This window comes from Mytilus edulis, chromosome 3, assembly GCF_963676685.1.
Source record: "Mytilus edulis chromosome 3, xbMytEdul2.2, whole genome shotgun sequence".
Classification (NCBI taxonomy): Eukaryota; Metazoa; Mollusca; class Bivalvia; order Mytilida; family Mytilidae; genus Mytilus; species Mytilus edulis.
The window spans coordinates 33,281,842-33,306,759 of NC_092346.1; the positions used below are offsets into that span (position 1 = coordinate 33,281,842).

The window sequence follows — 24,918 nt, forward strand, 5'->3', positions numbered from 1 at the left end:
CACCAAATATTGGGAGTGCACTGGATGGGTTAGCAGATCCTGATCCACATGTGGCATTCGTCATATTGCCCATGTAAGTACAAGGCCGGTGATTTATTTCAATTCGGTAAGTCAAACTCGAGAAAAAGCGGACGGATTAGGCCATGGGCAGTGCCAAACTTATTGCAGATTAATCTGATTCGATCTATGAGTGCATGTTTACATATCACTACCATCCTTTATCTTAATCAACAAGGAATAAAATAACTTGTCAAATTTCAAGTTTCGCTGTTTGCTTTAAAATAATAAAAAAAACCTCATTTCATAACAGGAAAACAATACCTTGGATGTTATGTTGACCAGTCTACAAGAACCTTACCACACAAGAGACTTGATAGCGACGCTATGACCAATGATATGTGTGCATCACATTGCTGTTCATCTCTGAATGATGCTACTTTCATGGGAACTGAGGTACTTTTAAAACAATTTAGCGTTGTACATGATGATATTCGGGATTTCCGTATAATATAAGTTTTTATTATCTGCATTTATTTATATATTTATTTATTTGCATTGCCTAATTTATCAACTTATTTAGTAGTCATCCCTGTCTCTTCAGGGCACTTTTTCCCCCATAAACAACGTTAAAACCGCCATCTTGGATGGTGGAGGGAAATTTTCGATATGGGTCAAGGGGTCATTTTGTTAACTAGTAACATATTTGAGAAATTTTTGTGTGTTCTTAATAATAATTAATTTTGATTACTTATATATAATTAACCACTCCAATTAATATAATTGTTTAAATCAGATATTTTGAAATTTATTTTATTATTTCTCCATTCACCCACAAAATACTTTTAAAATCAATCCAATTCAAACTATTGCGTATTATATTTTCCATTAATAACATCTAACCCTAATGATTTTTAGTTTATTTTTATTGTTAAAAAATCTTCAATCTTTAATTGTGTAAACAAATTACTTAATCATTATTGATTTTCGGCTTATCTGGTCAATCCCTATGGGACATACATGTAAACGTGTAAATAACGATATTGATTTACGGATTATATCATTACTGTGCTTTGGTAAACATAATTTATGCATTTTTTCAGCACTTTTGCGTCTTAATTATATATTTCATCTATAACATGTAACCCTATTAATTTTCGGATATTTTATTCTTAAAAATCCTGAGTCTTTTATTGGGTAAATAATAATATAATCATATATATATCTTTATTCTCACAAACCAAATTACAAAGGTATAGAGATAATTATACATATTTCAATGCAATTACATAAATAAATAATGTACGAAAGTAGATAGAGGCATTTACAATTGTTCACCCAGAAAAGTTCAATTTGTTATTAATCTCCTTAATAAGTTTACATAGTTCGTTCAATTCTGTACATTTATTTTGAATTCATTAAGTCATAAAACTGCAATGTGTTTGGTCTATTTCTATAGTAAAATGCAATGCATTGTTTTCTACAGTTATCAAAAGCTGAACATTTAAAAATGTAATGGTATTCATCACCAATGGCATCTGGATTACATAATACACATTTTCTGTTTTCTCTTTCTATGTTTTGCCATCTTCCAGTTTCTGTTGGAAATTTCATGTTCAAAGTTCGAAATTTAAGAAATAAGGATATCTGCCTGTCATTCAAAATATTTAAATATTTCTCGAACTCCAAAGTATCTTTAAATAAACGATAATTTAATGCTTTTGGTAATTCCTGTAGGCTTGCTAGCCATTTTTGTTTGAACTGATCTATTAAATTCTGTTTGATGGTTAAACGTAGCCATGTTTTATTTACAAAAAAGATATTGTCCCATACTGCCACGGGATTGTTGAATGACTTAAGATGGATTCAAGCCAGCTAGGACATTGATTACATTATTTTGAGACTCGTCTTTAACTTTAACGTATTGTAGTTATCATATCCTAAACAGGATCAAATTCTAGAACTTTTTAAGAGTACATTTTATAGGATCAACAAAGATTTATTAGGAATGTTTATTATGTAAATTATTGCAAAATAGTTGAAGACATTTCTATGGAGAAAAACAATTCCAATGAATCCACTATGATAGCAAAGATATGTGCACGCAGTTTAAATAGGCTACATATATATCAGATGCATTTTTTTTTTGACTTGGTGAATAAAATGTAAAGAAATCAAAATTGCTTAATTGCTTTTAATATTTGTTTCAACCTTTTAAAGTATGATTATTTAACATGATATTTTACATTTTTTGCATATAGACGTTGTCTGTTCTATTGTCGGGTTGTTGTCTGTTCGACACATTCCCCATTTCCCTTCTCAATTTTATATTTCATTGATGTAATGTGATGTAAGTAATATGAGTGTATCATGCACAGAAATACGAGAGAAAATAATGTATGGCAGGCAATTTTCAAAGAGATAGAAGAATTATGAACACATGTTAAAATAAGCACCTTTAAGGACTGGTAAATTCTTATGTCTCTTAACTGTCAAATGTAGAATTTTAAGCTTCAACCAAATTAAAATAAACTTCACGTTTAACCCAAACAGAAGAATTCAGTGTCCACCACTGCTTTGACAGAAAAAGCTACAGAAAAAGAAATTTTGGAAACTATATAAAGGTAAAGATAGGACCTGAATTGAAAAAAAGAGTGTATTTAAGAATTTACATGTTTACATTCTAAACACATTCACCCTAAACATGTCATTCGACTAAACATTGAAGGGCAAACACGTTTAGACTGTAAGCACTTTCCTAAACATGTTAAGATATTAAACATGTTTAGCCCCTAAACATGTAACCAATTCGTTAACATGCAATACAATAGTAAGTACTTAGACCACTCGGCCACCGAGGCCCCTTTATGCACAACGCTAATTATCACTACGGTAAACACAGATCGAGTTTGAATTATGGTGGCGTCACTTAATCGATCTAGAGTTATTACCATTTACAAATGGAAAAAATGCTGAATTTTTTCGTTTTGGTACTCTAACTTAAGTTTGCCTCAACCAACTGTAATGAAACTTTTGCACAATGCCTATTACCACAAAACTCAGACCAAGTTAAAAATTGGGTAATAAACTGTTAATAGACTTATACTTACCAGACTTAAGAAGTTTAGCAACATTAACACTTTGATGAACTTTGATATGTGAAAATTGACTAGGCTAGAGTAGCGGACCATGTTTTCTCATTAAAATCAATTGTTAATGAATACAAGACACACAAAAAAAATAATGGGAGGAATGTGTCCATGGGACACAGATGATGCCTCGCTTGTATATAATGTTATAAAGGGACATAACTTTTGAATGGTAAAAGTGACGCTACCCAATTTTTAACTTCTTCTATCTCTTTGAAAATTGCCTGCCATACATTATTTTCTCTCGTATTTCTGTGCATGATACACTTATATTACTTACATCACATTACATCAATGAAATATAAAATTGAGAATGGAAATGGGGAATGTGTCGAACAGACAACAACCCGACAATAGAACAGACAACGTCTATATTCAATAAATGTAAAATATCATGTTAAATAATCATACTTTAAAAGGTTGAAACAAATATTAAAAGCAATTAAGCAATTTTGATTTCTTTACATTTTATTCACCAAGTTAAAGAAAAAATACATCTGATATATATGTAGCCTATTTAAACTGCGTGCACATATCTTTGCTATCATAGTGGATTCATTGGAATTGTTATTCTCCATAGAAATGTCTTCAACTATTTTGCAATAATTTACATAATAAACATTCCTAATAAATCTTTGTTGATCCTATAAAATGTACTCTTAAAAAGTTCTAGAATTTGATCCTGTTTAGGATAGGATAACTACAATACGTTAAAGTTAAAGACGAGTCTCAAAATAATGTAATCAATGTCCTAGCTGGCTTGAATCCATCTTAAGTCCTTCCTCAATCCCGTGACAGTATGGGACAATATCTTTTTTGTAAATAAAACATGGCTACATGTAACCATCAAACAGAATTTAATAGATCAATTCAAACAAAAATGGCTAGCAAGCCTACAGGAATTACCAAAAGCATTAAATTATCGTTTATTTAAAGATACTTTGGAGTTACATGTTATATATGAAATATATAATTAAGACGCAAAAGTGCTGAAAAAATGCATAAATTATGTTTACCAAAGCACAGTAATGATATAATCCGTAAATCAATATCGTTATTTACACGTTTACATGTATGTCCCATAGGGATTGCCCATTTTCCCAAAGGGATTAACCAGATAAGCCGAAAATCAATAATGATTAAGTAATTTGTTTACACAATTAAAGATCGAGGATTTGTTAACAATAAAAATAAACTAAAAATCATTAGGGTTAGATGTTATTAATGGAAAATATAATACGCAATAGTTTGAATTGAATTGATTTTAAAAGTATTTTGTGGGTGAATGGAGAAATAATAAAATAAATTTCAAAATATCTGATTTAAACAATTATATTAATTGGAGTGGTTAATTATATAAGTAATCAAAAATAATTATTATTAAGAACACACAAAAATTTCTCAATTATGTTACTAGTTAACAAAATGACCCCTTGACCCATATCGAAAATTTCCCTCCACCATCCAAGATGGCGGCTTTAACGATATGTCTATGGGGGGAAAAGTGCCCTGAAGAGACAGGGATGACTACTTTACTTTTCATTATATAATTATATATAGAATGAAAGATCTGGCATAATTGCCAATGAGACACCTCTCAACAAAGAGTCTAACTGACATAAAAATTAACAAGTATAAGATACCATATGGCCTTCAATAATGAGCAAAGCCCATACCGCATTTTCTGCTAAATGTATAAAGGCCATAAAAAGACAAATGTAAGAAAATTCAAACGAGAAATATAAATGCATGTAATTGTTCTCTAGAGCGATCTTTCACAATTATTTTGCGAAAAAAGAAAGTTAAATACCCCATCCTACTGACTATCAGAACCCCGATTTCACAGGAAGCTCTGATAGTATAAACGGCAGGTTCTACGAAAGGAACAGGAAAGATTATGCTTATATTTCCGTGGAATCCAAGTTTTAATTTCGTTTCTCTGTGTGTTTGTGTTGCATTTCAGTGTTGTGTTTCTGTTGTGTTGTTGGTCTCCTCTTATATTCGATGTGTTTCCCTCAGTTTTAGTTTGTAACCCGGATTTGTTTTTTTTCTGCATCGATTTATGAATTTCGAACAGCGGTATACTACTGTTAACCAGGTAGCGGTCGTGTAGCGTAATCTTTAGTTGTCTGTGAAATATATTTAACAGTCGTTTACTTTGTTTTCCCCCATTTTGACGAAGCTACTGTTTTTTACGCTCACCTGGCCCTTAAGTGAGCTTTTCTCATCTCTTGGCGTCCGGCGTCCGTCGTCGTCCTGGCGTCGTCGTCCGTCGTCGTTAACTTTTACAAAAATCTTCTCCTCTGAAACTACTGGGCCAAATTTTATCAAACTTAGCCACAATCATCATTCGGGTATCTAGTTTAAAAAATGTGTCCGGTGACCCGGCCAACTAACCAAGATGGCCGCGATGGCTAAAAATAGAACATAGGGGTAAAATGCAGTTTTTGGCTTATAACTCAAAAACCAATCCATTTAGAGCAAATCTGACATGGGGTGAAATTGTTTATCAGGTCAAGATCTATCTGCTCTGAAATGTTCAGATGAATCGGACAACCCGTTATTGGGTTGCTGCCCCTGAATCGGTAATTTTAAAGAAATTTTGCTGTTTTTGGTTATTATCTTGAATATTATTATAGATAGAGATAAACTGTAAACAGCAATAATGTTCAGCAAAGTAAGATTTACAAATAAGTGAACTTGACCGAAATGGTCAGTTGACCCCTTTAGGAGTAATTGTCCTTTATAGTCAATTTTTAACTATTTTTCGTAAATCTTAGTAATCTTTTACAAAAATCTTCTCCTCTGAAACTACTGGTCCAAATTAATCCAAACTTGGCCACAATCATCTTTGAGGTATCTTGTTTAAAAAATGTGTCATGTGATCCGTTCAACAAACAAAGATGGCCGCCATGGCTGAAAATAGAACATAGGGGTAAAATGCAGTTTTTGACTTATAACTCAAAAACCAAAGCATTTAAAGCAAATCTGACGTGAGGTAAAATTGTTTATCAGGTCAAGATCTATCTGCCCTGAAATTTTCAAATAAATCGGACAACCTGTTGTTGGATTGCTGCCCCTGAATTGGTAATTTTAAGGAAATTTTGCCGTTTTCTGTTATAATCTTGAATATTATTTTAGATAAAGATAAACTGTAAACAGCAATAATGTACAGCAAAATAAGACCTAAAAATAAGTCAACATGACCAAAATGGTCAATTGACCCCCTAAGGGTAAGCAGCAAGAATGTTCAGTAAAGTAAGATGTACAAATTTAAACACATCATCATCACTAAAACACAATTTTGTCATGAATCCATCTTCTTCCTTTGTTTTATATTCACATAGACCAAGGTGAGCGACACATGCTCTTTAGAGCCTCTAGTTTTTTTTTGTAGTTTAATAGTTTATTTATTATATTCTTATTATTACAAAAGAAATAACCTTGACGTATTCATTCCAGAATTGATATTTACTGCACTTCACAAGAAAACAATGTCTTTCGTTCAGTTAAATCACCACTTCGTCCTCCCGTCAAGTTTTCTTAGTATGACCAACTGTTTTAGAAGGTATTAACTACAAACAATCGAATAACGAAAACAATCACCAACTGATATTTGTTTCATTTGATACTATGAAAATACCAACTGGTATTTGTTTCATTTGATACTATGAAAACACCAACTGATATTTGTTTCATATGATACTATGAAAACACCAACTGATATTTTTTTCATTTGATACTATGAAAACACCAATGAAAATTCAAAATGAAAGAGATTTAAACAAGAATGATGTTAAACGAAAGTCACGATAACAGGAAAGAGTAGATCTATCAATTAATCATTGTGAATAGCAGCGAAAACCATAGAATACAAAATATGTAATTTAAAATTGTAAAATCGGAAGTATTGTGCATTGTTGTGATAGGGACAAACCTGAATATGTCAAACTCACACCAACTTGATAACGCTAAATGTATGTATATCACCACAATAGTTAGATTACTTTACTAGTATATAGTACTATGATTTACTATTGATAGAATGCCGGTTAGCACTTTAGACAACTTTTTAGGTTAATATGTTGACATCTCATCTATATATAGTTTTAGCGTAGTAAAGTTAAGGTACCAAGTATAAATATGGGGTTTTATAAAATATCTTCTTCCGTAATGCTGAAGTTATTCTCGAATTCCCAGTTGAGCTGTTCTTTAGATGGACATAACCCATTCCGATTATTGTTTTTGGTTTAAAATTGATTCTTGTTTATAAAAAAAAAACAATATTGTTTGAAGCTTTGTTTGCTGTAACAAAAACAACCCTGTTGTTGAGAGAGGTTATGAATCTTCCACCTCGGACTTTTGTAAAGGTAACCCTTTGGTATCTTGCGTCGATCTTTTACTAGTTTATGAGTTGTTAAGGTAAACTATTTAGAAATCTGTGAAAATTGCAAAAGTTGGTTGAACAGATAAGGATTTTTAATACGCGAAAAGCGATGTTAACCAAAAAATCAGAAAAAATTTGCTTTCTTTGTCTAAATTGATAATTTGAAATGAAAAAACCCACATTTCAACCTTTTTATTTTGGCCAGAAGTCACATATTGTTAATTAAGAGCCTTAAACCTGACTTTGCGCTCTTTTTTTTTATAGCTTTTCCAACCCAAGATGATGATGTGTGCAATATTTTCAGATAAGGAACATATTTTAGTTGGTCTGTTTACTTTTTGATTTGAGCGTCACTTTAATTTCAAGTCTAATGTAGTCGAAATACACGTCTACCGTACAATAATATGATTGGTATCTTTGGTGATTTCGTTTAAAATAAAACCTCTAAAAGGAAGTATTGACACATCAGACTATTTTAAAATATGTGGATTAAGAAGACAAAACATTCATTATCACAAAATAAGGGCAAACCACGTAAGGATAATTATTAAAAGAGTCTTAATTTCCTGTTTTTTTTTTTAAATTTTGTTTATTGGTACAGGATTCAGGTATGAGACGATTTAAATTGCAATGTAATGCATTATATTACAATTATTTTTACAGAATTAGCATTATATTACACTTACAATTACATTCATTTATCAAAGTAATGCATTACATAACATTTACATTTGCAAAGTAATGCAAAGGAATAACACATTACATTTGTTAATTTAATACAACTATTAAATTTTAACATTTTTAACAAGGTTTTCAAGGTTTACATCTGTGCTTTCTCTAAAAAGAAATAAATTTTAATATTTATTTTAACTAATGTTAACTTCACTTTTATATATGTACATTTGTTTAATAAATTTGAATCAAAAATATTCACTGATTATTTCTTTCGTAATTAAAATATAAACAAAGAGCCTATAAGTTATGAACAAGTGTCAAAATAGTGAAATTTTAAAGATTGATTGCATTACAAACTAATTAGTGTTTATATCAATGGTAAATTTTCTGTTATCTAATCATGACAAAGTATTCATTGATGTTTTGACAACAATAAAACACTTTTACAGTAGTAATGCTTTTCAATTAAAATAAAAGTCATTATCCAAATGATTATTTTCTTAATCAATCCAGAAATCTTAAATTCTGCTTTAGCTAAACCTCCAACAATCTGTGAAAGATACATTAAAATTTGTGAAAAAAGTAGTGTCATGTAATGCTATGTAATGCATTAAATTACACAACTTTTTTTTCTCAAATAATGCATTATATTACAATTACATGTAATGCAAAAATTGCCGCATTACACATAACATACAATTACTTGACAAAATGTAATGCATTACCATGCATTACAATTACAAATCTGCATTACCCCATGTCTGCATACTGTAGATTCACTATTTTTTGTTGGAAACCAATTTTCGTGGGTTTCGTGAGTATGGGTCAACCACGAATTCAAATGTTCAACGAATATCATATTTTCAATAGGCTCTGATTACAGAGATTGGGAAAACAAAAAAATCAAATATCCACGAAAATGCAATATGTTTAAAATCCACGAAAACTAATACCAACGAAAATAAATGAATCCACAGTAGGAAGATTCAATGCCGGATCAATCAAAAGATGCATACGTATTACTATAAAATGTTAATACATAACGGTATAACAATGTTTTAATCTATTACAGTTACGTAAAGAGTGCTATTGTAGCAATGCACCCAACAATGACAGTTTTGTAAAAACCGAACTAAGTGAATGCAATGAGCCCTGTGGTGGAAATTCAGATGAATTTTGTGGAGCCTTGTACAGATTGAGCTTATATAGTTTAGGTAAGGTTATAGTGATATCACATATTGATAATGCTTTTGTTCCAGATTTTCAACTTTTAAACAAAATGAATTTTGTTTCATAAAATGAAAGACAAACAAAGGTATAGAGTTTTCTCATTGATGAGGACGAACATTTATTATAATTGCTTACATTGATTTCATTTGAACTTTGGTGGCCAGTTGTCTCTGTATCGTAAGGTTTAGTGTTCAATCCCTTTGTCAAGTTCAAACCAATAACTGATTATTGGCATTTGTTTCTTCTCCGAGCAGGATACATTTTGAAGTTGGTTAGAATACACTTTGTGTACATATAATTGGTCTTGGAGGGGTTATAGGTTTTACCGGAACTGCAAACTAGTACTTCAAATAATCCCTTTTATTACGTGTTCTCTTTTATGTCTTCGTGTCAGTGTACAGTAGGATCGAACGTGTAATCTTGTAATTTTAACTTGTCCTGATATGCCTGTTATAAGCAGAACGCAAATATAAAATTTTTTAAAGTAGCTCTATGCTTGCTCTAGAAATTTTACTCACACTATAAAGAGTTTAGGACAGGACAACGTGGTATAAAATCTAATTCAAAATAAGAAAAAATGTATACCTAGTGCTTCAGAAACAATAATAAAATAATCAACCCATGAAACTTGATTATGGCTTAATTCTAAAGTTAAGTACACAATTCAGTAGAAGTAATGATAATGGTTTTTTTCTTCTTAAAATACCTAAATTCAACTTGCAATTGTTTTCTTTTCGTTTATTTTAGACAGGTTTCATATTATCATATTTATCTCAACTTTCAGATTGTTCACCCGAAACAATAGTGCCAAGTGTTTCAAAAGTGACCACTGAATCCACTTTGCACTGTTTGCAAATAAATAACACTGTCTGGACAGAGGAAGAACTAGCTGAGAAATTATATTTGTTGAGGAATGCAATTTCTATTGACAAGAAAGGAACAAAATTGTACAGAGCCACTAAAATGTCTGCATATGATCCGAGGAAGTCTTCAAGAAATATTGGCATAGTCGGCATCATTGTACTGGTTGTTCCTGTTATATTTGTAGTAGTTATAGATGTTCATAGGATCTGTCAATGATAACATTGTCTTAGTTGAAAACAATTATAGTTTGTAGTTTACTATCTGTTTATATTAGAATTATTTACCAACCATTGAAATGTAGAAATACAGCGAACTTCGAAACTTCGTTATTTTTGGAAAACAATTTGTGTAAATCAAAGAATAAACTAAATTTAATGCACAATTTCGGATCTATTTTGTAGAACGGAGCTAAAAATGGCAGAGTAAATACATTTATCATCACTTTGATTACTTAGACTTAAAAACAATCAAAGAAGTATACATACGTATATTCCTCAGATACCTGCAATTCAAATTGTTAAATTTGTTACAAAAAACTGAGCACTGTACAACTTGGATTTTATTAAATTGTTGTCAACGCTTGAACATTTAATATAAGTGGATATGAACGCTGACTAGTACAGACCAATATGAGTGTAACCAACAAAATCATTGTATATCAAAATAATATTATAAATAATAATAAAGAAAAAATACTTGAACGCTCCACTATATTAATTCAAAATATCAATATGACCTGTAGAAAATTTTTCGTTTAGAATTTATTTCCGACTTTCGTATTCTTGTTATTTAACTTTATTCCAAGTGTCATATGTTAAAAAAATAGTAAGTTTAAAATTATTATTTCAGTATTTTTTTTCTTGTTTCAGTGATTTGAAATACCATGAAATGATTAGCCTACCAGTTAAATATCTGTTTGAATTGTAGTTTTACTATTGACTTATCTTTTCTCATTATGTTTTTAATTCTTACTGACTTCATTTTGAATTAAATTTATTTAACTAAATCTACTTTTCAAAGTGTTTTGTGTTGTATCCAATCTGAGTATAACAGTACTTGTATGTGAAAGAATGATAGCACACTTATCAATGTCGTGCGTCCAATTTTATCTTCATAAGTGACATTTAGGAATGTTTCAATACGTATAAACGTCAAGAGTAAATGATCAAAACGAGACAAACAAAAATATCCATTTTCATCTAAAGTTAGATTTGCTTGTTTGAGTTGAAACATTAATTTCTGAGGACTATTTTATTTAAAAACAGGGAATTAAAAACAAAAAATATGTTATAGATTATGCCAACACCCACTATCTCATCCTGTGTTCTTCGATTGTGACATTATAAAAATTGACATTATCATCACATTTACTGTTAACAACATGGATGCCACAATTGGATCAGGAACTACTGACCCGTCCGATCCCATTTACTATATATTGTTTATGGAAGTATTGTGTTGACTGTTTTCTTTGAAACGCGCGTCTGGCGTATGTACAAAATTTAGTCCTGGTATCTATGATGAGTTTATTTGACATGATTTACAAATTTGCGTTTTTATTCTTTGGTTTGAGGTTTTTGGTTTTGTACACTTCTTGTCTTCTTCCTATCCTTACATCTGATCATAGTATAAAGAAAAAAAAAACCAACACAAAAATACTGAACTCTGAGGAAAATTCAAAAAGGAAAGTCCCAAATCAAATGGCAAAATCATAAGTTCAAACACATCAAACGAATGGATAACAACTGTCATATTCCTGACTTGGTACAGACATTTTCTTATGTAGAAAATGGTGAATTGAACCTGGTTTTATAGCTAGCTAAATCTCTCACTTGTATGACAGTCGCATCAAAATCCATTATATTGTCAACGATGCGTGAACAAGACAAACAGACACAATAGGTAAAAATAGGGGACAGCAGTCAACATTGTGTTATCATCTTAATCACTATAAAAACAACAAATGTAACGAAGAGGCACAAAACTGCATACATCACATTTCACATCCTCATTTTGCTTATATGATTTTATTTATCTATGTAAAATCCACCCACAAAGGATGGAAGGAATAAAGTACTGGTGTGAAATTGCGCGTTTGAAATTAGCACAGGTAGACATAAAATAATTTTGTCGTTCAAAGTATGACGGGATACATAAATACAGAGTCACGTGAAATAGATATAACAAAAAAACAGACTTAGCACTGGTAGACATAAAATGATTTTGTCATTCAAAGTATGACAAGATACATAAGTAAAAGTAATATTAATAAATAAAATAGTTTTGTCGTTCAAAGTATGATGGAAAACATCATAAGTATATTGATAGCCTGTAGCTGCCCTCAGTGTTTTGTATCAGGCGCTGATCCAGAGCTTGAAGCGGGGGGGGATGAGTTTTCTTGTTATATCAAACTATACGTTTTTCAATAAATGGCACACTTTTTGTTCATCCGGCATATGGTTACTCTAAATAAATTTTTGAATAGTTTAATTATTTAATTACAGATCGTATCTACCAGTTTTGCAATTGCTGTATCACCCCTTGCATCTATTCCTCAAGCCGCGTCTTATCATGTGTGCTGGTAAAGTTTTGTGATCTTAATAAGGCTGTTTGGTAGTATTTTGTTTGTTTGTTTGAGAGATTAACATTCACCATTTGCTTTACTAAATTCTGAAAGTGTTTTTTTTAACAAACTGTCCGGGGTTGTCGTCAGTAGCGAACAAAACGCAAAATTTGCAATAAATTTCGTCCTGTGAAATTGAATAGACAATGCATGGGAAATAGTGAAGCCACGCATATTAGAAGCATCTTTTTAACCCGTAGATTTCACGTTTATGAAAAGGAAAAGAACTAGGTGGATTCCAGTTGTCATTCAGAATGCTATACATTTGAGCACTAGGTACAAATGTGGAAATATAGTTTGCAATATCCTTAGATTCAGCAAGTGTCATTTTCTAAAAAAAATATCTAATATATGATAATATGAAAAAGTTTAATTTAAAAGTAAAATTAAGCTCACAAAAAACGTCTTTTTAATCATAAAACCAGCAAAGTAATAAAATATAGGGATACCTGCCTTTGATTGTCTTAATTAAATCCTTTGATCCTCTAATAATCAAGTTACCCTCATGCCAATGTAATTATGACATGTGTATATTTAAAGGAGTGTAGCGACAACGTGTCACCCTATTCAGTGCTAGATATTTAATTTATAGTAAAGATAACATTAAAACAAGAAATGGTAAATACAAATTATATTTTAAGATTTTCAAGAATTTATTCTTAATAATACTGTCTCTATGTCTATCTTATGCTTTAAACATGAATATTTTTTTTTCAAGACTAAGATAAGGTTGCGTATGTCGGAGGTTGCCGCGAAAACACAAAAAAATCAGTTTTTTACTTTCACACATGGTTTTACATGATAATCAATTGATTGTTCTGCATTCAGATACCCTGAATATTCAACTCCTAATCTTTGAGCCAGTTTCTTCAGATCAAAACGAAATTTACAGAAACTATCAATCTATCAACAAAAGGTGGCAACACACATGAATTTATCCCCCGTTGTAAACATCGTAATCATCCGGCTGAATGTTAACATTACCTGGAAGAAGTAAATAACAACATAAGATACATTTTTCAGTACACATATCATATTATGGACATCAAGTTGGTAATCATAGCATACAACACGCTGATGCAATAATGTCAACATATCATAGTAGTAAATAGATATATGAACAGCACTTACCATGAAGTATTAAATGTAGAAACACCAATTTTCATAAACTTTGACAATCATGGTTGCACTTAAAATCATGATAAAAACAATGATTTTAGTGCATATGCTTTTATACCAGCGTTCACTAACAAATATTTAAACTGGCCATGCCTAGTTTACGTTTGGTTTAGCTCACAACGTCAGCGTAGAATTCAACCTTCATTACAGCTAAACAGGAAATCGTTCTGGATTATATTCCTCCTTATGAACGGCATTGAAAGCCACCCAGGTCCAGTATCTAAATATCCATGCGGGTCCTGCAACAATGAAGTAGCACTTTGGCCAACACGCTTTGGCATGTAATACTTGTGACCAAAGGTCTCACAAATCATACATAGGTATGAGTTCATCGTTGTTTGACAACCTTGCAAATAACTCTGACTCATGGCACTGTCCAACATGTGGAAACAATAATCAATCAGCAATTTTGTATGAAATTCCCGACATATGAGCAGACAGCATTGGTAGTACTTATTCATCCGTGACGAGCACCACCACTGACGACAGCTATTCTGGTAAAGAGAGCACAACAGACATATCGTCAAACTTGGACCGCTCTATAAACAGTTCTTTCTCTTCAATCGGAAGCCCTTTAGCTGCACCATCTTCTTAGCAACCAGTGTTAAACACCGGCCAACAAGAACTGGACAAAGAAAACATCTGCGCATGCTGAAAATAAATTGTCGAAGCATAAGAAATAAAAAGCACAACATTGAGGTAATACTAGAATCAAAATCTCCTGATATAATAATCGGAACGGAAACATGGCTCCACTCAGACATCTGAATTTATGAATCCATCATTAGGCTACACTGTCTTCAGGAACGACAGGAAATCAGATGCGCATGGGTGTGTGATGATAGCTGTATAGCAGAACTTGAAATTTACCACAATCATACAAAAAGTAAGTCAGTTTAACTCTCTGGTACTTTAGAACTACCAAAGGGAAAGAAAATGGTCATTGCAGCATACTACAGACCATCAACCAGATCTGATGACAACTATATCACTGATACATACAATAAGTTGTCGAAACTTAAACAACAACACAAGAAAGCTATTTTCATCTTATCGGGAGACTACAACATTCCAGACATCTGCTGGAAAACCAACACCATAGCTGGTCGTCAATATTCAAAGAAAGTCAATCAACCATATATAAACCTACCACATGATTCAGGAATAAAACAGAATGTAGATTTCCTTAATCGACAAGACAATTTTCTTGATCTTCTTTTTCTAGTCACCCAGCATTTAAACTACGTTGTAAACAACTATCACCATTTGGTGACACAAATAAACATGACATAGTCCTTTATGATAGTACCCACCAAGTCTCAAGGAAAAAAAAAACACAACGTAGGAAAATTCATCTTTGGAAAAAGATCGATGAAACATCACTAAGATCTGCAACTACAGAATTCGCTACACAGTTCAGATGCTCTGAATTCCAAAAATCTGGAGATGTGGCAAGCATTTAAGGAAGGAGTTACATTAGTTAATAACACTCGTATTCCATCCAAGATGTCATCATCAAATTTAACACACACCCATGGGTTTACAAGGAGAGCAAACACCACCAAAAACTTGAAGGATCGGGCACGCCATAATCACAGAGATTAATGAGAACAGCACAGCGTGAATTTATAAAAACATCAGTTAACGATGACATCAAAACCAACCCAAAACGCTTTTGGTCCTATGTAAAGAGTAACAAGCAAGAACCAGCTGGAATATCACATCTTTTGAATGAATGTTTTTTACACAGCGACAGTCATTCCAAAGCTGAAATCCTGAACCACTCTGTGTACACAGAATAGGACTTAACCACTATAACTGATAAAGGCCCAAGCCCATATGAAAGCATGAATCACATCCGGATCAATGAAATTGGCATCATCAAGCTATTGAAAAGACGTAATCAATACAAAGCGTCTGTTCCAGACCAAATACAAACCCAGTTCCTGAAAACCTGTGCAGCTGAGATCTCGCCAGCACTTACTCTACTATTCCAGTATTCAATCAATTCATGGACTGTTCAATCAGACTAGAGAGAAGCTTTTATTACACCGCTTTTTTAAGAAAGGAGAGCGCAATGTTCAATCAAATTACCGACCAGTGTACCTCACATCAGTTGTCAGCAAAGTTCATTCAACCATCATGAGACATCTACATAATTGCAAGATTCTGACCGATTGCCAACATGGATTCCGCTCCAAAAGATCATGTGAATCACAGTTGATATCAACGATCCAAGGAATAGCAGAAAAACTGAAGGCAGGGAGAGATCAGGTTGATATAATACTACTGGATTTTGCCAAGGCTTTTGACAAAGTGCCACACAAACGCCTTTTGAACAAGCTAGAATTTTATGGGATAAGAGGAAACATCCAAAAATGAATTTCATCATTTTTGTCATCTCGAACACAAAGAGTGATAGTAGAAGGCTCTACCTCAGAGAAGCTAGATGTTCTTATTGAAGTTCCTTAAGGCACTGTCCTAGGTCTAGTCTTGTTCCTGGTATACATTAACTACCTGCCTTATACAGTTTCATCTTCTGTAGTTCGCATTTTTGCCGACGACAGCTTGATTTTGCCATGTGATTATGGACTTTCCGAATTGATTTTCCTCTAAGTAATTTTTGTGATTTTACTTTTTTTTATATACATGTGTATAAGCACATCAGGAATCAAGCAGATGCAAAACAAAAAACTTCAACAAGACCTCGCTGTCCTCGAGCAATGGGATAATGTATGGCAGATGAGCTTTCACCCTGCTAAATGCACAGTCATCAGAATAGACACCAACCGAAAAACATCTTAGAGACACAGTACCACCTACATGGACACCAGCTCGAAGTTGTGGACAGCAGCAAATATGTTGGTGTTACTCTTAGTGAAGATCTAACTGGAAAAAAGCACACAGAAATAACAGCAGCCAAAGGATCAAGAACTCTAGGATTCTTGCGCCGCAACTTATGAGATTGTAACAAAACAGTCCAAAAACAAACAACCTACAGATCCATGGTCCGACCATCATTGGAGTATGCGTCCGCTGTATGAGACCTATACAATCGGAAGACATAAAACGACTCGACAAAGTGCAAAGAAAGGGAGCCCGTTATGTCTGTAATAACTACAGAGATAAAACCCCTAGATGTGTCACCAACATGATTCAGCTTCTTAAATGGGAATCATTACAAGACCGACGCCTATTGATCATGTACAAGGCCATCAATGGCATGATTTCCATACCAGGATCCGACAGTATCATCAACAAAAGTGACAACAGAACCAGAGGGACAAACAGATTGAGGCAAATCTACACCAAAACAGAAGTGTACAGACAATCTTTCTTTCCTCGCACTATCCAGAATTGGAACCAGTGTCCAACAACGGTGACCAACTCAACCCAACTCAACCACTCTGAACTACTTCACGGCCAGCCTCCATGAAACGGCGGCAGTGAGGACAACCACATAAACCACCATTTGATGTAAATACCAGCATTTTATTTGTACATATTAAACCTGTGTGGAGAGTGGCTCTCTCAGACCTACATGTACGCTTGGTCAATATTTACAGTCGTCTACGACTCCTGACCATTATTAGAAGATGATGATGATTTTTATTTGTACAAAATAAACCTATGTCGAGAGTGGCTCTCTCAGACCTACGCTTGGTCAATATTTACAGTCGTCTACGACTCCTGGCCATTATTGGAAGATGATGATGATGATGATGATGATGATGATGATGATGATGATGATGATGATGATGATGATGATGATGATGATGATGATGATGATGATGATGATGATGATGATGATGATGATGATGATGATGATGATGATGATGATGATGATGATGATGATGATGATGATGATGATGATGATGATGATGATGATGATGATGATGATGATGATGATGATGGTGATGATGATGATGATGATGATGATGATGATGATGATGATGATGATGACGTTGGTTGTTCACGTTGTTGTACCTGATTGTAAACTTTGACCGATATATATATATATATATATATAAGTACGTCTGAGTCAGTGACAACCCTACAACAGATGTATCCATCGGATCGCCATCAATGATGGTGATACATGGCTGTGTACATAATGTATATACAACTCGTCTAAACATCAACCCAACAATGTTAGATCTGTAAATTTGCTTTCGCAAATTTTTGGTTCTTCCCTCGCCGGGATTCAAACCCATGCTACTGTGATATCGTGACACCAAATCGCCTGCACTGCAGCCGTCCCGCTAGACCACACGACCAACTGGGCTCTCATAAAAAGAGCTTTCGCTGGCCGTGTGTTACCTTTCCTCGTCAGTTTTAATCTAGCGGCGTACTACAGTACATGATATATAAGGCATGAAGATGTTATTGTTACAGATCAGCTAAATTATCTATAGTAAAGGATCCTACAAATTAATGTTATATGCAGTCACAGAAAGTAATTATATTTATGAGTACGTCTGAGTCAGTGACAACTCTACAACAGATGTATCCATCGGATCGCCATCAATGATGGTGATACATGGCTGTGTACATAATGTTTATATACAATTCGTCTAAACATCAACCCAACAATGTTAGATCTGTAAATTTGCTTTCGCAAATTTTTGGTTCTTCCCTCGCCGGGATTCGAACCCATGCTACTGTAATATCGTGACACCAAATCGCCTGCACTGCAGCCGTCCCGCTAGACCACACGACCACCTGGGCTCTCAAAAAAAAGAGCTTTCGCTGGCCGTGTGTTACCTTTCCTCGTCAGCTTTAATCTAGCAGCGTACTACAGTACATGATATATAAGGCATGAAGATGTTATTGTTACAGATCAGCTTAATTATTTATAGTAAAGGATCCTACAAATTAATGTAATATACAGTCACAGAAAGTAATTATATTTATGAGTACGTCTGAGTCAGTGACAACTCTACAACAGATGTATCCATCGGATCACCATCAATGATGGTGATACATGGCTGTGTACATAATGTATATACAATTCGTCTAAACATCAACCCAACAATGTTAGATCTGTTAATTTACTTTCGCAAATTTTTGGTTCTTCCCTCGCCGGAATATATATATATGAGATGTAACATAGAGATCACATATTGGAACCAGAATGTCAACACTGAAACTGGAAGAACTTAATATATCCCGGATTCAATAGTGCTATTAAGTTAACACTTATAATTCATGATGGTATAAAATTGCAAAACATTTGTCTATAACATGGTTAATAACCCCAAAGAAAACTAACTCGGTTCCCTCTGTATGCACACACGACCCAAAGTGTCTGAACGTTTTTATACCACACCAAAGCAAAAGAATGTCGTGTTATGAACATGTGGAGCTAGTGACAAATAAGTGAATTGAAAGAACCATGCATTATTTTGTTATAATTTTCCGAGCATTTCTATTTGATAATTAAACATTTCCCTAACAGCTGTTACATAATTTGTTTAAACCATTAATTTGTAAACTATATCTGACAGAAGAAAGACGTTGCAACGATTTGAAATACCAACTTTAAGTATCTCAAACTCATCATTAGTGTGACATTCATGAGAAAACTGTCAATAATTCCTTTTTATCAGTCACTGAACCATGAAAATGAGACGAAAAGGACAATGAACACATCAGAAAGTGACACTTCGTAAGATAAGGTATTGACAAACGAGGCATGATACGTCTAAATCTTCTAGAGTAGGCAATCTACAGGTTGCCCTTTGTAAATACAGCCTCTTTTGAGGAAAAATATATAGTATTCATAGATAATTTTATTTGTTGAAATGCTGGTTCCAATATGTGATCTCTATAGATATAATCTAGGACTGTTTCCAGTATAAAAACACACAATTGCGGTGAAAATTGAATTTTGAAGTAGGCAAAGAGTAAAGGTAGGTAGTACGTCATTTTGATATAAGTTTAAACTCTAAAAAGTTGCAGGGCATATACATGTTGAAAATATGCAGTACAGCGCTATGTTTTGACCTTTGAATGAAATGGGAGTGCATATCAACTTTCCTTTCTTAGATATAATTTTTGATGAAATATTTTTCATTGTAGAAGTGTCACAGTTTTAGCCACATGGGGAGTTCCTATGGGTAATTGCATTATCTATATTTACAGAATTGAAACATACAGCGTTTTACAAATAATTAACAGTATCATCGCCACCATTTCTTGATGAACATCCCTACAACTTACATTTAGAAACTTAAAGTTCATTTTAAATATAAAATTAAGGATCATCATTGGATTCACGTATTTCTATGTCTGATTATCAATCTTTAATACACATGAAAGAATAGAATAGAAGTTAAGTTTCTGAAACTGGTGGCTCTACGACGTCTGTATCGCTCACTTATGCGCACAGTCTACATTGGACTCTCATAAACATTTCGGGCTAGAATAGAACTCATGACAAAAAATTCTTTTTTTAACGACTTTGTATTTGGCCAAAAAACAAAATTTGTAAAATCCTTGTCGATCACTTCTGAAAAGAGCGAAAATCTACTAAATGTATCGGTAAAATTTAACTTGTTTGTTGATCTTACGATGGTGATCATGTTTGTTATTTCAAGTTTCATTTTATCAATCATTCATGCACTAATTTATCTAATATAAGGCAAAACACAAAACTATGGTAAAATTACACTAAAGGACAATAACTCCGATACATAGAGAATAATACATGGCAAAATCCGTATCATATGTCGTATCATCCCGAGACATCAATATCAGCCCAAGGGCCTTTAGGCCCGAGGGATGATATTGGTCGAGGGTGATACGGCATGTGATACGGATTTTGCCATGTATTATACGCTTTATCATATATTTCAACAGAAGAGTATTATATAATATGAACTGTTTTCTGATCCATAGCACTGGGTTACCTTCAGTTCTACTTTTGTCTTGTTTAAAAGGCATTAACAGAACTGCTCAATTACTTATCCGAAGCACCTGGGTTACCTTACAATTTGCGTGCTGTTGTTTTAAAAATATTTTGTTTATTATTGTATTTATTTGTGTGTTTTGTATTTTTTATAGTTGCATTTAGTGTGCCAAAACATATGAAAACTTGACGTTGGTGACGTCACATACAATATGGAAACTTCACGTTCGTGACGTCAAATACCAAACAATGACGTTATTCAAATAATTTACCTATTATGAGAAAAAATTTTCTTAAGCCAAAAAAAAAAAAAAAAAAAAAAAACGTTATGTACAAAAAAAAAAAGAAGTAGGGGTGTGATAAAGGGTATGCGATAAAGGATAGGGGTGTGATAAAGGGTATGCGATCAAGGGTGCTCATCAAAGTTGCGAGATATGGATTAAACAGCAGGCTATTTATCAAATATGCAAAACTACGGTTTTTACTACTAAACATATGATAAAGTTTTATATTGTCTTGAATACCGATCTTATATGACGATAATTTTTGCTTATTTAAGTCTATATCCATGTTATATAATTTTGAAAATAAAAAGTCGAGACCCATTTAAATGAATACAAAATCGTCATCAAAGGACAATAACTTTAGTAAGGAATAGACTGACGATTTCGACCATCACGCTTATGTCTCGCTGATCATTTTTAAAATATAAAGTTTCTCTCTATACATTATTGTTTTCAAGATAAGAGCAGAAATTAAAAAAAAATCAGTGCAAAAAATCATATATTTAGTCAAATGACAGTTATGACGACAATGTACAATTGGTCGAGCTTAACATTCTGAAAATCTATGTAACGATTTTCAAAATAATAGACACAACTTATTATAAACCTCTGTGTTTTAGTTTTTAGACAATCCGGCCATCTCGATTGACAGGTGGGATGATTGAAAACATTTTTTTTAAATATATATATATACCTAAATAGTGATTGTGGAAACGTCTTGTTGAATTTGTTTCGGTAGTATCAGAGGAGAAGATTTTTGTAAAAGTCAATTGACGACAACAGACGGTCAATGCTTAGAGATCAGAATATTTCACTTATCTCTATAGTCAAGATGAGCTAAAAGTGAATACATTTGATAATTTTTTTTCTCGAAGAAAGACTTCAAAAACAATGTAAAGCTTTTGATGAAGAAACCATTTTCGAACATTTTTGTTCGTGTAAGAATGGAGCAGATGTCAGAGTAGAAGCTCTATAAATGATCAAATCTGAAAAAATGACTTTTTTAAAAGGCAAGTTAAAAAGTGTAAAATCAGAAAATTATCTATATTATTGATGTAAGCCAGTATAAAACAAATGCTCTACTTCATTCTACAATTCTAAAGAATCTTCAGAGGTTTATTAAATAAAACTATAAATATAGACACATATAAAGTGCCTGTATTGAAACAACTAAGGCGGCCTAATTCTCAATAGTATTTACTAGAACATGAATACATGATTTTATTTTTAGTAAATAAGCTGATTGTCTCATTCTTCATGCATGCAAACTTTTTAAAGTTATACGAAACTTGTATTTTAAAATGAACTTGAATGGCTTAGTTTTACTACAAAACACGCATACGTAACCTTTCTTATATAAGAAATCTTTTACATTATAAAACATTACAGAAATGTACTGCTATTGAATTATGGTCTTTCTGTACATTAATTCACCAATAATCTAATTTTAGATGTAACGCGTCTGATGATTGGTTGACGTTATTTTGTTATCAGCCCATAGACATAATTTAGTTATGTGACCGTGACGTCTTCAACGTTTTTTCATGGTTTTCTACGGTTTAAAATCATGGAATTTAGAATTAAATTATAAGAAATGACTTTAATATTTTTTCTGTCTATTCGAAATTACATGAAAAATGTGGTGCACACTGTTAAATAACCCGCTACGCGCGTTATTCAGTGTGCACCAAATTTTTAATGTTATTTCTTCATAGACAGAACAAATATTACAGTCATTCCTTAAATATTTTCTGTATGCTGTGTCCTTAATCAAGACCTCTCAAGAGACCTTGGGCCACCGCAATGCGCAAGAATAAACGAAAAATGGTAAATAGGATTATAACGTATTCTTAAAGAACAAATTTAATGCTCTTCTGATTTAAAGTTTCAGTTCTATGTTCCATTTTTTTTTAAATTTACAACTGACTACATCCTTTAGCATATCAGTTAGATCAATATACATCTTTCACATAGCTATCATTAACCGTCTGAAAAGATGGATTTAAGCCATATGGTGAAATTTGGAATTTTCTAGTTAATTTCAGTTGGACGTTCATGTCAATGCTAGTTTCTTTTGAGTAAGAAACAATATGTATTTACTTAAACTAAAGATTTGAAAAAGGCATACCTAGGTTTATTAAAAAAAAAACCAGACAAAACATTGTAACCTTTGTTCTATATTTATCTACTGTATAATATCTGAATTGAACAATTTAAGAAACATAATAGTGTCAGAAATATACATTTTCCTTGGCAAACAAGAAGAATAAATTTGAAATTGAATATTAACCGATTTATATATTTTGTTGTTTTGTAATTGTTTTTAAGCAAACAAATAAATGTCATATTTTTCGATTTCAAAATTTCATGGCTACATTACCCTGTCAAAGGATACTTTAAAAAGTCTTTATAAGCGCATTACATGCAAGACTCAACATGATTTGCAGCACATGTTGTGCCTGTGTCTTACAAAACAAATATGTTCAGTCGAATTAACTGTATCTTAATACTTTATTTTCTTCATCAACGAGACAAAATTACAGGTTATGGCATCGGTGAGTAATTTTTCAATTCATCTGATAATCCTTCTGTTCTGATGAACAGTTTCTCATTCTTTATGAATTTTCTGATACTTTTTATTTTTCTTGACAGCAATACGGACTAAATTATAAACGTGATATATTTTCTTGCTTTTTTTAAAAACTTATTTCGGCAATACAATGCAAATAATTATTAATTTTAATAAATATTTCTAAATAAGTCCCCATTATATCATTTTAAGAATTTTGCTTTTGAAGGATTTAAACTTTGTTTTTGATTGAGACAATCAAGCAATAATGAAAATGATCCTGTCAAATTATGCCATTAACGGAAATATTGGCTTGTACACATAGTTTACGACCACTTCTGTTGTGCAGTTGAACATGAGGATAAATTGATACGACATCCTCAAATTGACAAATTGTGTAATTATTCACCTTGGTACAGTGTATCCAAGTTCATAGTATATGGAAGAGGCATAGCCTTGTATCGTTTCTTTTGACTGATATATATCAAATAATAAAAGAAATGTTGTTTCATGATTACTATTTCTGGTCCGGCGCGGGACATTTGAGTTGTTCAAAAAAAATTTTCGGTTTTCATTAATTGAAACAAGCTTAGATCAACTATGATGTTGCAGTTCCTCTGAATATGCATTGAACAGAATGGATACAAGAGGAGCATATATTTCAATTTTGAAATCATTAATAAAAACAACTAACTGAATTTGGTCAAACTATGAATGTTCCATCCATAAGAGGTTCGTTTTCTCTATCGTTTATCTAAAAACATACACTATATTTCTTATAAAACGTCTAGTTTACATAAAAAAAAACTGATTTTGTCGTTATTTCGGAAAATTCTTTCAAAACAAATATGTACATCTCTCCATGAATATGGTAAATTTTCAAAGATTACTGGTAAACTGTTATAGGTAAAAAACGCAAATGTCTTGTCAATTTTGTACAGGTATTCCAAACTTTAAAGCGCAAATGTCCTTGTATTCGAGATCTTTTAGTGTTATAGGTTAAAAAGCGCAATGGTCCTGCGCACTTCTGCTGATACATTGTCCATATTAT

General features: G+C 32.5%; 1 protein-coding gene across 1 annotated transcript; it reads left to right on the plus strand.

The window, feature by feature from the left end:
• Positions 1 to 314: 314 nt before the first annotated feature.
• On the plus strand, positions 315 to 11,096 carry LOC139514840 (sialate:O-sulfotransferase 1-like). Its single transcript, XM_071304449.1, has 3 exons — positions 315 to 453; positions 9,281 to 9,422; positions 10,223 to 11,096. Exons 1-3 carry the CDS (start codon positions 385 to 387, stop codon positions 10,516 to 10,518), a joined length of 507 nt encoding a protein of 168 aa, XP_071160550.1. The 5' UTR covers positions 315 to 384; the 3' UTR covers positions 10,519 to 11,096.
• The last annotated feature ends 13,822 nt before the right edge of the window (positions 11,097 to 24,918 follow it).